The sequence below is a fragment of the Salvelinus alpinus genome, chromosome 5, assembly GCF_045679555.1.
Source record: "Salvelinus alpinus chromosome 5, SLU_Salpinus.1, whole genome shotgun sequence".
Taxonomy (NCBI): Eukaryota; Metazoa; Chordata; class Actinopteri; order Salmoniformes; family Salmonidae; genus Salvelinus; species Salvelinus alpinus.
In genome coordinates this window covers 399,927-414,742 of record NC_092090.1, presented here as the reverse complement: position 1 = coordinate 414,742, position 14,816 = coordinate 399,927, and the positions used below count along the sequence as shown (strand labels likewise).

The 14,816-nt window shown below is 49.6% G+C and overlaps 1 protein-coding gene across 1 annotated transcript in view; it reads left to right on the top strand.

The window, feature by feature from the left end:
* Positions 1-13,120, top strand: part of LOC139575132 (C-myc promoter-binding protein-like) — a 96,678-nt gene extending 83,558 nt beyond the window's left edge. Inside the window, exons 2-3 of the mRNA XM_071400135.1 lie at positions 8,863-9,189; positions 12,865-13,120. Of these exons, the coding sequence (XP_071256236.1) occupies positions 8,882-9,189; positions 12,865-13,120 (564 nt within the window). The 5' untranslated portion in view covers positions 8,863-8,881. The remainder of the gene's footprint in view (positions 1-8,862; positions 9,190-12,864) is intronic.
* Positions 13,121-14,816: the final 1,696 nt, after the last annotated feature.

The following is a 14,816-nucleotide window of genomic DNA, read 5'->3' as shown; positions in this document are numbered from 1 at the left end:
CTCCCACTCCTCTCTTCTCCTCCCCTCTCCTCTCTCCCACTCCTCTCTTCTCCTCCCCTCTCCTCTCTCCCACTCCTCTCTTCTCCTCCCATCTCCTCTCTCCCACTCCTCTCTTCTCCTCCCCTCCCCTCTCCTATCTCACACTCCTCTCTTCTCCTCTCTTCTCCTCCCCTCTCCTCTCTCCCACTCCTCTCTTCTCCTCCCCTCCCCTCTCTCCCACTCCTCTCTTCTCCTCTCTTCTCCTCCCCTCTCCTCTCTCCCACTCCTCTCTACTCCCCCCCCCTCTCCCACTCCTCTCTTCTCCTCCCCTCCCCTCTCCTCTCTCCCACTCCTCTCTTCTCCTCCCCTCTCTTCTCCTCCCCTCCCCTCTCCTCTCTCTCTCCCTCTCTTCTTCTCCTCTCCCCTCCCCTCTCCTCTCTCTCCCTCTCTTCTCCCCCCCTCCCCTCTCCTCTCTCCCACTCCTCTCTTCTCCTCTCTTCTCCCCCCTCTCATCTCTCCCACTCCTCTCATCTCTTCTCCTCCCCTCATCTCTCCTCTCTCCCACTCCTCTCTTCTCCTCCCCTCCCCTCTCCTCTCTCCCACTCCTCTCTTCTCCTCTCTTCTCCTCCCCTCCCGTCTCCTCTCTCCCACTCCTCTCTTCTCCTCCCCTCCCCTCTCCTCTCTCCCACTCCTCTCTTCTCCTCTCTTCTCCTCCCCTCCCGTCTCCTCTCTCCCACTCCTCTCTTCTCCTCCCCTCCCCTCTCCTCTCTCCCACTCCTCTCTTCTCCTCTCCTCCCCTCCCCTCCCCTCTCGTCTCTCCCACTCCTCTCTTCTCCTCTCCTCCCCTCCCCTCCCCTCTCCTCTCTCCCACTCCTCTCTTCTCCTCTCCTCCCCTCCCCTCCCCTCTCGTCTCTCCCACTCCTCTCTTCTCCTCTCTTCTCCTCCCCTCCCCTCTCCTCTCTCCCACTCCTCTCTTCTCCTCCCCTCCCCTCTCCTCTCTCCCACTCCTCTCTTCTCCTCTCTTCTCCTCCCCTCCCCTCTCCTCTCTCCCACTCCTCTCTTCTCCTCCCCTCCCCTCTCCTCTCTCCCTCTCTTCTCCTTCTATTAGATACAGATTTCTAATATGGGATTGTGGAGTCTCTCTCTCTGTCTCTCTCTCTGTTTATTTCATTTCTAAATAATTCTGTAGTCAGCGTGATGAAGGCTTGTGATGCCAGGCTGATGGAGTCAGAGGGTGTGGAGAGGAGGGGATAATTATCCTGGGTGTGGTAACCTAGATGTGGCTAAATGTTTTGGCTCTGTGTTGGCAATATGCTAACTGGTCCTCTCTAAAACTAGGGTCGATGAGGCCGTTTCAGAGAGAGAGAGACAGGGAGAGACACAGAGAGAGAGAGAGAGAGACGCAGAGAGAGAGACACAGAGAGAGAGACACAGAGAGAGAGAGAGAGAGAGAGAGACACAGAGAGAGAGAGAGAGACGCAGAGAGAGAGACACAGAGAGAGAGACAGAGAGAGAGACACAGAGAGAGACACAGAGAGAGAGAGAGAGAGACGCAGAGAGAGAGACACAGAGAGAGACGCAGAGAGAGAGACACAGAGAGAGAGACAGAGAGAGAGACAGAGAGAGAGAGACAGAGAGAGAGAGACAGAGAGAGAGAGAGAGAGACGCAGAGAGAGAGAGAGAGAGAGAGAGAGACAGAGAGAGACACAGAGAGAGAGACAGAGAGAGAGAGACAGAGAGAGAGAGACAGAGAGAGAGAGACGCAGGGAGAGAGAGACAGAGAGAGAGACAGAGAGAGAGAGAGAGAGAGAGAGACAGAGACAGAGAGAGACACAGAGAGAGAGACAGATCCCCTCCTCATTCGAATAGAAAAAAGAGCCATCAAATTTTACAACCATCTAAAAACAAGTGACCCTAAAACATTCCATCACACAGCTCTACAATGTCAAGAGATGAAACCAGAGAAGAGTCCCCTCAGCCAGCTGGTTCTGAGGCTCAGTTCACCAACCCAAACCAACCCCATAGAGCCTCGGGACAGCACTCAGAAAATCTGGCCCAACCAAATCATCACAAAACAAAAAGAAAAATATATAACCTATTGGAAAGACACCACAAAAAATCAAAGTAAACTTCAATGCTATTTGGCTCTAAACAGACAGTACATGGTGGCAGACTATCTGACCACTGTGACTGATAGAAAACTGAGGAAAACATTGACTAGGTACAGACTCAGTGAGCACAGTCTGGCTATAGAGACCGGTCGTCACAGACAAACCTGGCTGCCCAGAGAGGACAGGCTGTGCTCACTCTGCTCCAGGGGAGAGGTAGAGACAGAAGTGCATTTCCTACTACACTGTGACAAATACTCAGACCTAAGAGCATATTTCTTTCCCAAAATTATAATTCAATACAAAGAATTTGAAACTATAAAAGATGAAGAAAAATTCAAATATTTGTTGGGTGAAAAGCCAAAATGTGCAGTTTTGGCAGCCAAATATGTGTCCTCCTGCCACAGCCTGAGGGACAGCCAGTGAAAAATGCAAAGAAATGTTGATAATATTTCCCATTTAGCTTAGTTTTGTTTTGTCTTTCGTACCAGGTCATGTGTCTTCTCAGTCATGTTGACACTGGTCTACTACTGTTGCTTTAATGTATTGTTGTTCTGATTAATATTGTTGTTGTAGCTGTTATTAATGGTAATCCCATGTCCACTACTACTATTATTATTACTGTTAGTCCCACCATTTATTTATATATAAATATATATATATTTTGTGTATATATATACATATATATTTTATTTAAATTTTTCGATATGTATACTTTGACAATGTAAGTAATAATAACTTGCCATGTCAATAAAGTCAATTGAATTGAATTGAATTGAATTGACAGAGAGAGAGAGACAGAGAGAGAGAGACAGAGAGAGAGAGACAGAGAGAGAGAGACAGAGAGAGAGACAGAGAGAGAGAGAGAGAGAGAGAGAGACAGAGACAGAGAGAGACACAGAGAGAGAGACAGAGAGAGAGAGACAGAGAGAGAGAGAGAGAGAGAGAGAGAGAGAGAGAGAGAGAGACAGAGAGAGAGACAGATAGAGAGAGACAGAGAGAGAGAGAGAGAGAGAGAGAGAGAGAGAGAGAGAGAGAGAGAGAGAGAGAGAGAGAGAGAGAGAGAGAGAGAGAGACAGAGAGAGACACAGAGAGAGAGAGAGAGAGAGAGAGACAGAGAGAGAGAGACAGAGAGAGACACAGAGAGAGAGACACAGAGAGAGAGACAGAGAGAGAGAGACAGAGAGAGACACAGAGAGAGAGAGACAGAGAGAGAGAGACACAGAGAGAGAGAGGCAGAGAGAGAGAGAGACAGAGAGAGAGAGAGACAGAGAGAGAGAGACGCAGGGAGAGAGAGAGAGAGAGAGACAGAGAGAGAGAGAGAGAGAGAGAGAGAGAGAGAGAGAGAGAGAGAGAGAGAGAGAGAGAGAGAGAGAGAGTGAAAGAGAGAGATAGAGAGAGATAGAGAGAGGGAGAGAGAGAGAGAGAGAGAGAGAGAGAGAGAGAGAGAGAGAGAGAGAGAGAGAGAGAGAGAGAGAGAGAGAGAGAGAGAGAGAGAGAGAGAGAGAGAGAGAGAGAGAGAGAGAGAGAGATGCTTGTTCACCCTGTCCTTTCTCTCCTATTACACATCATCATTGCGTTCTCCCTGGCTGTGAGATAATACAGACTGAAGGACATTCAGCTTTGTCTTGGCTCTGTCTCTGGGGTTGAACACAATACACAATGTACTGTGGTCAGCTTGTTACGGTACAGATATCCAGCAGGGTATTCCATAAAATGTAAGTCATTTGATCCTGTCTCGAGTCAACATAGTCCAGCCGACGCTCTCTGCACCGTCCTTACCTTAAAGGGGGACTCCAGACACAGTCACTGCCTGGGACTGTTAGCCCACTGAGCTAAAGCCTAGGTCTCTGGCAAGCCGGTTACTTATCACATGTGTAGTTGAGACTCGGGCCGGGTCAGGTCAGCTCTGCTCAGTGATATGAGGGAAGTCAGGGAACCACACTGTCTCTCAGGGGCCACGATATGAGGGAAGTCAGGGAACCACACTGTCTCTCAGGGGCCACGATATGAGGGAAGTCAGGGAACCACACTGTCTCTCAGGGGCCACGATATGAGGGAAGTCAGGGAACCACACTGTCTCTCAGGGGCCACGATATGAGGGAAGTCAGGGAACCACACTGTCTCTCAGGGGCCACGATATGAGGGAAGTCAGGGAACCACACTGTCTCTCAGGGGCCACGATATGAGGGAAGTCAGGGAACCACACTGTCTCTCAGGGCCCACGATATGAGGGAAGTCAGGGAACCACACTGCAGCAACAGTGGACCTCCTGATGCAGTCACACACTGACACACACACTTTGTCACGCTCTTTCATGTACACACACTCCCTTCCCCTAGTACACTCCCTTCCCCTAGTACACTCCCTTCCCCTAGTACACTCCCTTCCCCTAGTTCACACTCCCTTCCCCTAGTACACTCTCTCTTCTCCTAGTACACTCTCTCTTCCCCTAGTTCACTCTCTCTTCCCCTAGTTCACTCTCTCTTCTCCTAGTACACTCTCTTCTCCTAGTACACTCTCCCTTCCCTTAGTACACTCCCTTCCCCTAGTTCACTCCCTTCCCCTAGTTCACTCTCTCTTTTCCTAGTTCACTCTCTCTTCTCCTAGTACACTCTCCCTTCTCCTAGTACACTCTCTCTTCTCCTAGTTCACTCTCCCTTCCCCTAGTACACTCTCTCTTCTCCTAGTACACTCTCTCTTCTCCTAGTTCACTCTCTCTTCTCCTAGTACACTCTCTCTTCTCCTAGTACACTCTCTCTTCTCCTAGTACACTCTCTCTTCCCCTAGTTCACTCTCTTCTCCAAGTACACTCTCTTCTCCTAGTACACTCTCTCTTCCCCAAGTACACTCTCTTCTCCTAGTACACTCTCTCTTCCCCTAGTTCACTCTCTCTTCTCCTAATTCACTCTCTCTTCCCCTAGTACACTCTCTCTTCCCCTAGTTCACTCTCTCTTCCCCTAGTTCACTCTCTCTTCCCCTAGTTCACTCTCTCTTCTCCTAGTTCACTCTCTCTTCTCCTAGTACACTCTCTCTTCTCCTAGTACACTCTCTCTTCCCCTAGTACACTCTCTCTTCCCCTAGTTCACTCTCTCTTCCCCTAGTACACTCTCTCTTCCCCTAGTTCACTCTCTCTTCCCCTAGTACACTCTCTCTTCCCCTAGTTCACTCTCTCTTCCCCTAGTACAATCCCTCTTCCCCTAGTTCACTCTCTCTTCCCCTAGTTCACTCTCCCTTCCCCTAGTACACTATCTCTTCTCCTAGTTCACTCTCTCTTCTCCTAGTTCACTCTCTCTTCCCCTAGTTCACTCTCTCTTCTCCTAGTTCACTCTCTCTTCTCCTAGTACACTCTCTCTTCCCCTAGTTCACTCTCTCTTCTCCTAGTACACTCTCTCCTAGTACACTCTCCCTTCTCCTAGTTCACTCTCTCTTCTCCTAGTACACTCTCTTCCCCTAGTTCCCTCTCTCTTCCCCTAGTTCCCTCTCTCTTCCCCTAGTACACTCTCTCTTCCCCTAGTTCACTCTCTCTTCTCCTAGTACACTCTCTCCTAGTACACTCTCTCTTCCCCTAGTACACTCTCTCTTCCCCTAGTACACTCTCTCTTCCCCTAGTACACTCTCTCTTCACCTAGTACACTCTCCCTTCCCCTAGTACACTCCCTCTTCCCCTAGTACACTCTCTTCCCCTAGTACACTCTCTCCTAGTACACTCTCTTCCCCTAGTACACTCTTCTCCTAGTACACTCTCCCTTCCCCTAGTACACTCTCCCTTCCCATGATGTGTGTGTGTGTGTGTGTGTGTGTGTGTGTGTGTGTGTGTGTGTGTGTGTGTGTGTGTGTGTGTGTGTGTGTGTGTGTGTGTGTGTGTGTGTGTGTGTGTTATGGTGTGTGTGTGTGTGTGTGTTATGGCTGCGTGTGTTATGACTGTGTGTTATGGCTGCGTGTGTGTGTTATGGCTGTTCTTGCCATAATATGGACTTGGCCTTTTACCAAATAGGGCCATCTTCTGTATACCACCCCTACCTTGTCACAACACAACTGATTGGCTCAATCGCATTAAGAAGGAAAGAAATTCCACAAATGAACTTTTAGGAAGGCACACCTTTTAATTTAAATGCATTCCAGGTGACAACCTTATGAAGCTGGTTGAGAGAATGCCAAGAGTGTGCAAAGCTGTCATCAAGGCAAAGGGTGGCTACTTTGAAGAATCTCAAATATAAAATATATTTTGATTTGTTTAACACTTTTTTGGTTACTACACGTATCCATATGTGTTATTTCATGGTTTTGATGTCTTCACTATTATTCTACAACGTAGAAAATAGTAATAATAAAGAAAAGCCTTTGAATGAGTAGATGTGGTAAAACTTTTGACCGGTAGTGTGTATACTCTCTCTCTGTGCAGACCCAGAGTGTGGGGATGGGAGATGGAGGACAATGTGCTTTGTAGGTAGCATGCTAATTCTCTCTCTCTCTCTCTCTCTCTCTCTCTCTCTCTCTCTCTCTCTCTCTCTCTCTCTCTCTCTCTCTCTCTCTCTCTCTCTCTCTCTCTCTCTCTCTCTCTCAATTCAATTCAATTCAATTCAAGGGGCTTTATTGGCATGGGAAACATGTGTTAACATTGCCAAAGCAAGTGAGGTAGATATTATACAAAAGTGAAATAAACAATACAAATTAACAGTAAACATTACACATACAGAAGTTTCAAAACAATAAAGACATTACAAATGTTATATTATATATATACAGTGTTGTAACAATGTACAAATGGTTAAAGCACACAAGTTAAAATAAATAAGCATAAATATGGGTTGTATTTACAATGGTGTTTGTTCTTCACTGGTTGCCCTTTTCTTGTGGCAACAGGTCACAAATCTTGCTGCTGTGATGGCACACTGTGGAATTTCTCCCAGTAGATATGGGAGTTTATCAAAATTGGATTTGTTTTCAAATTCTTTGTGGATCTGTGTAATCTGTGGGAAATATGTCTCTCTAATATGGTCATACATTGGGCAGGAGGTTAGGAAGTGCAGCTCAGTTTCCACCTCATTTTGTGGGCAGTGAGCACATAGCCTGTCTTCTCTTGAGAGCCATGTCTGCCTACGGCGGCCTTTCTCAATAGCAAGGCTATGCTCACTGAGTCTGTACATAGTCAAAACTTTCCTTAAGTTTGGGTCAGTCACAGTGGTCAGGTATTCTGCCACTGTGTACTCTCTGTTTAGGGCCAAATAGCATTCTAGTTTGCTCTGTTTTTTTGTTAATTCTTTCCAATGTGTCAAGTAATTATCTTTTTGTTTTCTCATGATTTGGTTGGGTCTAATTGTGCTGTTGTCCTGGGGCTCTGTGGGGTGTGTTTGTGTTTGTGAACAGAGCCCTAGGACCAGCTTGCTTAGGGGACTCTTCTCCAGGTTCATCTCTCTGTAGGTGATGGCTTTGTTATGGAAGGTTTGGGAATCGCTTCCTTTTTGGTGGTTGTAGAATTTAACGGCTCTTTTCTGGATTTTGATAATTAGTGGGTATCGGCCTAATTCTGCTCTGCATGCATTATTTGGTGTTCTACGTTGTACACGGAGGATATTTTTGCAGAATTCTGCATGCAGAGTCTCAATTTGGTGTTTGTCCCATTTTGTGAAATCTTGGTTGGTGAGCGGACCCCAGACCTCACAACCATAAAGGGCAATGGGCTCTATGACTGATTCAAGTATTTTTAGCCAGATCCTAATTGGTATGTTGAAATTTATGTTCCTTTTGATGGCATAGAATGCCCTTCTTGCCTTGTCTCTCAGATCGTTCACAGCTTTGTGGAAGTTACCTGTGGCGCTGATGTTTAGGCCGAGGTATGTATAGTTTTTTGTGTGCTCTAGGGCAACAGTGTCTAGATGGAATTTGTGGTCCTGGCGACTGGACCTTTTTTGGAACACCATTATTTTGGTCTTACTGAGATTTACTGTCAGGGCCCAGGTCTGACAGAATCTGTGCAGAAGATCTAGGTGCTGCTGTAGGCCCTCCTTGGTTGGTGACAGAAGCACCAGATCATCAGCAAACAGTAGACATTTGACATTTTGACATTTTGCGCCAATTCGTTGATATATATGTTGAAGAGGGTGGGGCTTAAGCTGCATCCCTGTCTCACCCCACGACCCTGTGTGAAGAAATGTGTGTGTTTTTTGCCAATTTTAACCGCACACTTGTTGTTTGTGTACATGGATTTTATAATGTCGTATGTTTTACCCCCAACACCACTTTCCATCAATTTGTATAGCAGACCCTCATGCCAAATTGAGTCGAAGGCTTTTTTGAAGTCAACAAAGCATGAGAAGACTTTGCCTTTGTTTTGGTTTGTTTGGTTGTCAATTAGGGTGTGTAGGGTGAATACATCTCTCTCTCAATTCAATTCAATTCTCTCTCTCTCTCTCTCTCTCTCTCTCTCTCTCTCTCTCTCTCTCTCTCTCACACACTTTCTCTCTCTCTCTCTCTCTCTCTCTCTCTCTCTCTCTCTCGCTTTCTCTCTTTTTATCTCTCTTTCTCTCTCTCTCTTTCTCTCTCTCTCTCTCTCTCTCTCTCTCTCTCTCTCTCTCTCTCTCTCTCTCTCTCTCTCTCTCTCTCTCTCTCTCTCTCTCTCTCTCTCTCTCTCTCTCTCTCTCTCTCTCTCTCTCTCTCTCTCTCTCTCTCTCTCTCTCTCTCTCTCTCTCTCTCTCTTCTCTCTCTCTCTCTCTCTCTCTCTCTCTCTCTCTCTCTCTCTCTCTCTCTCTCTCTGCATCTCTCTCTCCTCCAGACCTACCCAGTGATGGGAGATGGAGGACAAGGGGCCTCGTGTAGCAGACTACTTCGTGCTGGCTGGTCTGACAGACTCCTCCACGCCACTGGAGCAGGAGATCCACTTCCACGATGTCTGCCACAAGACGGCCAAACCCAAGCCGCCCATCACCGACGTGGCTGTGGTGATGCGCTCGCTGGGGGAAGAGGTGCCTCCTGGGTACACGTGCGTGGAATCCACTCCGTCCGGCCTGTCAGCTGACCTGAACAACGGAAGTCTCATGGCACCACAGATCTTCCTGTGTTACAGACGAGGACGGGACAAACCACCACTCACTGACCTGGGGTAGGTAGACAAACCACCACTCACTGACCTGGGGTAGGTAGACAAACCACCACTCACTGACCTGGGGTAGGTAGACAAACCACCACTCACTGACCTGGGGTAGGTAGACAAACCACCACTCACTGACCTGGGGTAGGTAGACAAACCACCACTCACTGACCTGGGGTAGGTAGACAAACCACCACTCACTGACCTGGGGTAGGTAGACAAACCACCACTCACTGACCTGGGGTAGGTAGACAAACCACCACTCACTGACCTGGGGTAGGTAGACAAACCACCACTCACTGACCTGGGGTAGGTAGACAAACCACCACTCACTGACCTGGGGTAGGTAGACAAACCACCACTCACTGACCTGGGGTAGGTAGACAAACCACCACTCACTGACCTGGGGTAGGTAGACAAACCACCACTCACTGACCTGGGGTAGGTAGACAAACCACCACTCACTGACCTGGGGTAGGTAGACAAACCACCACTCACTGACCTGGGGTAGGTAGACAAACCACCACTCACTGACCTGGGGTAGGTAGACAAACCACCACTCACTGACCTGGGGTAGTTATGACCTGGGGTAGATATGACCCGGGGTAGTTATGACCTGGGGTAGTTATGACCCGGGGTAGATATGACCCGGGGTAGTTGTGACCCGGGGTAGTTGTGACCCGGGGTAGTTGTGACCCGGGGTAGTTGTGACCCGGAGTAGTTATGACCCGGGGTAGTTATGACCCGGGGTAGTTATGACCCGGGGTAGATATGACCCGGGGTAGTTATGACCCGGGGTAGATATGACCCGGGGTAGTTATGACCGGGGTAGATATGACCTGGGGTAGTTATGACCTGGGGTAGATATGACCCGGGGTAGATATGACCCGGGGTAGTTATGACCCGGGGTAGATATGACCCGGGGTAGCTATGACCCGGGGTAGATATGACCCGGGGTAGTTATGACCCGGGGTGGTTGTGACCCGGGGTAGTTATGACCCGGGGTAGTTATGACCCGGGGTAGTTATGACCCGGGGTAGTTATGACCCGGGGTAGTTGTGACCCGGGGGTAGTTATGACCCGGGGTAGTTATGACCCGGGGTAGTTGTGACCCGGGGTAGTTATGACCCGGGGTAGATATGACCCGGGGTAGTTATGACCTGGGGTAGATATGACCCGGGGTAGTTGTGACCTGGGGTGGTTGTGACCCGGGATAGTTGTGACCCGGGGTAGTTGTGACCCGGGGTAGTTGTGACCCGGGGTAGTTATGACCCGGGGTAGTTGTGACCCGGGGTAGTTATGACCCGGGGTAGTTATGACCCGGGGTAGTTATGACCTGGGGTAGTTATGACCCGGGGTAGTTATGACCCGGGGTAGTTATGACCCGGGGTAGTTATGACCCGGGGTAGTTGTGACCCGGGGTAGTTGTGACCCGGGGTAGTTGTGACCCGGGGTAGTTATGACCTGGGGTAGTTATGACCTGGGGTAGTTATGACCCGGGGTAGTTATGACCCGGGGTAGTTAGGACCTGGGGTAGATATGACCCGGGGTAGATATGACCCGGGGTAGATATGACCCGGGGTAGATATGACCCGGGGTAGTTATGACCCGGGGTAGATATGACCCGGGGTAGTTATGACCTGGGGTAGTTATGACCCGGGGTAGTTATGACCTGGGGTAGTTATGACCCGGGTTAGTTATGACCCGGGGTAGGTAGATGTAGATCAGTTATACTTCCTCAGGAAACTAAGACAGGTTTAGTGACTGAGAGGAGATCCAACTATAACAGGCTGGTTAATTAGACACATCTCTGACTGAGAGGAGACCCAACTATAACAGGCTGGTTAATTAGACACATCTCTGACTGAGAGACCCAACTATAACAGGCTGGTTAATTAGACACATCTCTGACTGAGAGACCCAACTATAACAGGCTGGTTAATTAGACACATCTCTGACTGAGAGACCCAACTATAACAGGCTGGTTAATTAGACACATCTCTGACTGAGAGACCCAACTATAACAGGCTGGTTAATTAAACACATCTCTGACTGAGAGACCCAACTATAACAGGCTGGTTAATTAGACACATCTCTGACTGAGAGGAGACCCAACTATAACAGGCTGGTTAATTAGACACATCTCTGACTGAGAGACCCAACTATAACAGGCTGGTTAATTAGACACATCTCTGACTGAGAGACCCAACTATAACAGGCTGGTTAATTAGACACATCTCTGACTGAGAGGAGACCCAACTATAACAGGCTGGTTAATTAGACACATCTCTGACTGAGAGGAGACCCAACTATAACAGGCTGGTTAATTCAGACAGCCTTGGTACAGCACCGTCCAACAACAGGACCGTTTTCTCTGTAATTGTAAACAAGATAAGATTAGCATTCCTGCAACATTATTTTGTTGAAATATAATTTGATCTCGAGAAATTAAGCTTATTGATTGCATCCAAATTGGCCATTTTAATTTATAGGATTCATATAATATCCAATAAATATAGTACCCAACATCCGATTTGGACCAAACTTTTTTTCTAACAAAGAGTAAGACTTTGTTTTTGTGTCAAAAGCCACCCATGAACCCCCACACCCCAACAACGAGTACAAAGTATCAGTTCTCTATGTCTGACTAGTAGTATGGAGCTGCTGCTTGGAGTATTGTTTCTTCATACTATGTCATGTATTTTTAGTCAATTAGATTGTCCACCCCCCCCTGTTCAGATAAATGAGTCATTGAAGTCATTTATGTCCCCTCCTACATCCTGATATTACCAGGTTCTGATCACTAGATGGTGCTGTCCCTGCTATTAGGTGATACTTTTTTAAAAAGAATGTAGGATGGGACATAAACCTAAAAACTTCAATGAAAAAAACAGGTCTAGGGTTTCATGAATAAACAACTGATATTGTGGAAGGAGTGGAAGCGGTTGAAGCAGGGTCAGGGTCAGAGGTCATGGTTAGGGTCGTAGCTAAATGACAGATTCCTTTCCTCCTCCCAGTGTTCTGTACGAGTGGAAGGAGCGGTTGAAGCAGGGTCAGAGGTCAGGGTTAAGGTCGTAGCTAAATGACAAATTCCTCTCCTCCCCCCAGTGTTCTGTATGAGTGGAAGGAGCGGTTGAAGCAGGGTCAGAGGTCAGGGTCAGAGGTCAGGGTTAGGGTCGTAGCTAAATGACAGATTCCTTTCCTCCTCCCAGTGTTCTGTACGAGTGGAAGGAGCGGTTGAAGCAGGGTCAGGGTCAGAGGTCAGGGTTAAGGTCGTAGCTAAATGACAGATTCCTCTCCTCCTCCCAGTGTTCTGTATGAGTGGAAGGAGCGGTTGAAGCAGGGTCAGAGGTCAGGGTCAGAGGTCAGGGTTAAGGTCGTAGCTAAATGACAGATTCCTCTCCTCCCCCCAGTGTTCTGTACGAGTGGAAGGAGCGGTTGAAGCAGGGTCAGAGGTCGTAGCTAAATGACAGATTCCTCTCCTCCCCCCAGTGTTCTGTACGAGTGGAAGGAGCGGTTGAAGCAGGGTCAGAGGTCAGGGTCAGGGTTAGGGTCGTAGCTAAATGACAGATTCCTCTCCTCCTCACAGTGTTCTGTATGAGTGGAAGGAGCGGTTGAAGCAGGGTCAGAGGTCAGGGGTCAGGGTTAAGGTCGTAGCTAAATGACAGATTCCTCTCCTCCTCCCAGTGTTCTGTACGAGTGGAAGGAGCGGTTGAAGCAGGGTTGCCACGTCATCCAGACCACGCCCTCCGGACGCCCTGCCAACATAAGCTCCACCTCCTCCCAGAGGATCTACGTGACGTATCGCCGCGCCACGGAGAGCCAGGCCTATGCCGCCCTGGCCGTCACAGACATCTGTGTCATCATCCCAGGCAAGGGAGAGACGCCACCACACACCTTCTGCAAGGTGGACAAGAACCTCAACAGCAGTATGGTGAGATGAAGGAGGGAGGGAGGGAGGGAGGGAGGGAGGGAGGGAGAGAGAGAGAGAGAGAGAGGGAGGGAGGGATAACATGGATGCTACGCTCCTCTACCAAACCCCTTACTGTAAAACGCTCCTCTACCAAACCCCCTACTGTAAAACACTCCTCTACCAAACCCCCTACTGTAAAACACTCCTCTACCAAACCCCCTACTGTAAAACACTCCTCTACTAAACCCCCTACTGTAAAACGCTCCTCTACCAAACCCCCTACTGTAAAACGCTCCTCTACCAAACCCCCTACTGTAAAACACTCCTCTACCAAACCCCCTACTGTAAAACACTCCTCTACCAAACCCCCTACTGTAAAACGCTCCTCTACCAAACCCCCTACTGTAAAACACTCCTCTACTAAACCCCCTACTGTAAAACACTCCTCTACTAAACCCCCTACTGTAAAACACTCCTCTACTAAACCCCCTACTGTAAAACACTCCTCAACCAAACCCCCTACTGTAAAACGCTCCTCTACCAAACCCCCTACTGTAAAACGCTCCTCTACCAAACCCCCTACTGTAAAACACTCCTCTACCAAACCCCCTACTGTAAAACGCTCCTCTACCAAACCCCCTACTGTAAAACACTCCTCTACCAAACCCCCTACTGCCTCCCTTCCCCCTGACCTCTCCACTGTCCCGTCTCCTGACCTCTCCACTCTCCCCTCCCCTGACCTCTCCACTGTCCCCTCCCCTGACCTCTCCACTGTCCCCTCCCCTGACCTCTCCACTGTCCCCTCCCCTGACCTCTCCCCTCCCCTGACCTCTCCACTGTCCCCTCCCCTGACCTCTCCACTGTCCCCTCCCCTGACCTCTCCCCTCCCCTGACCTCTCCCCTCCCCTGACCTCTCCACTGTCCCCTCCCCTGACCTCTCCACTGTCCCCTCCCCTGACCTCTCCACTGTCCCCTCCCCTGACCTCTCCACTGTCTCCTGACCTCTCCACTGTCCCCTGACCTCTCCACTGTCTCCTGACCTCTCCACTGTCCCCTGACCTCTCCACTGTCTCCTGACCTCTCCACTGTCCCCTCTCCTGACCCCTCCACTGTCCCCTCCCCAGACCTCTCCACTGTCCCCTCTCCTGACCTCTCCACTGTCCCCTCTCCTGACCTCTCCACTGTCCCCTCCCCTGACCTCTCCACTGTCCCCTCCCCTGACCTCTCCACTGTCTCCTGACCCCTCCACTGTCCCCTCCCCAGACCTCTCCACTGTCCCCTCTCCTGACCTCTCCACTGTCCCCTCTCCTGACCTCTCCACTGTCCCCTCCCCTGACCTCTCCACTGTCCCCTCCCCTGACCTCTCCACTGTCTCCTGACCTCTCCACTGTCCCCTCCCCTGACCTCTCCACTGTCCCCTGACCTGACCTCTCCACTGTCTCCTGACCTCTCCACTGTCCCCTCCCCTGACCTCTCCACTGTCCCCTGACCTGACCTCTCCACTGTCCCCTCTCCTGACCTCTCCACTGTCTCCTGACCTCTCCACTGTCCCCTCCCCTGACCTCTCCCCTCCCCTGACCTCTCCCCTCCCCTGACCTCTCCACTGTCCCCTCCCCTGACCTCTCCACTGTCCCCTCCCCTGACCTCTCCACTGTCCCCTCTCCTGACCTCTCCACTGTCTCCTGACCTCTCCACTGTCCCCTGACCTGACCTCTCCACTGTCCCC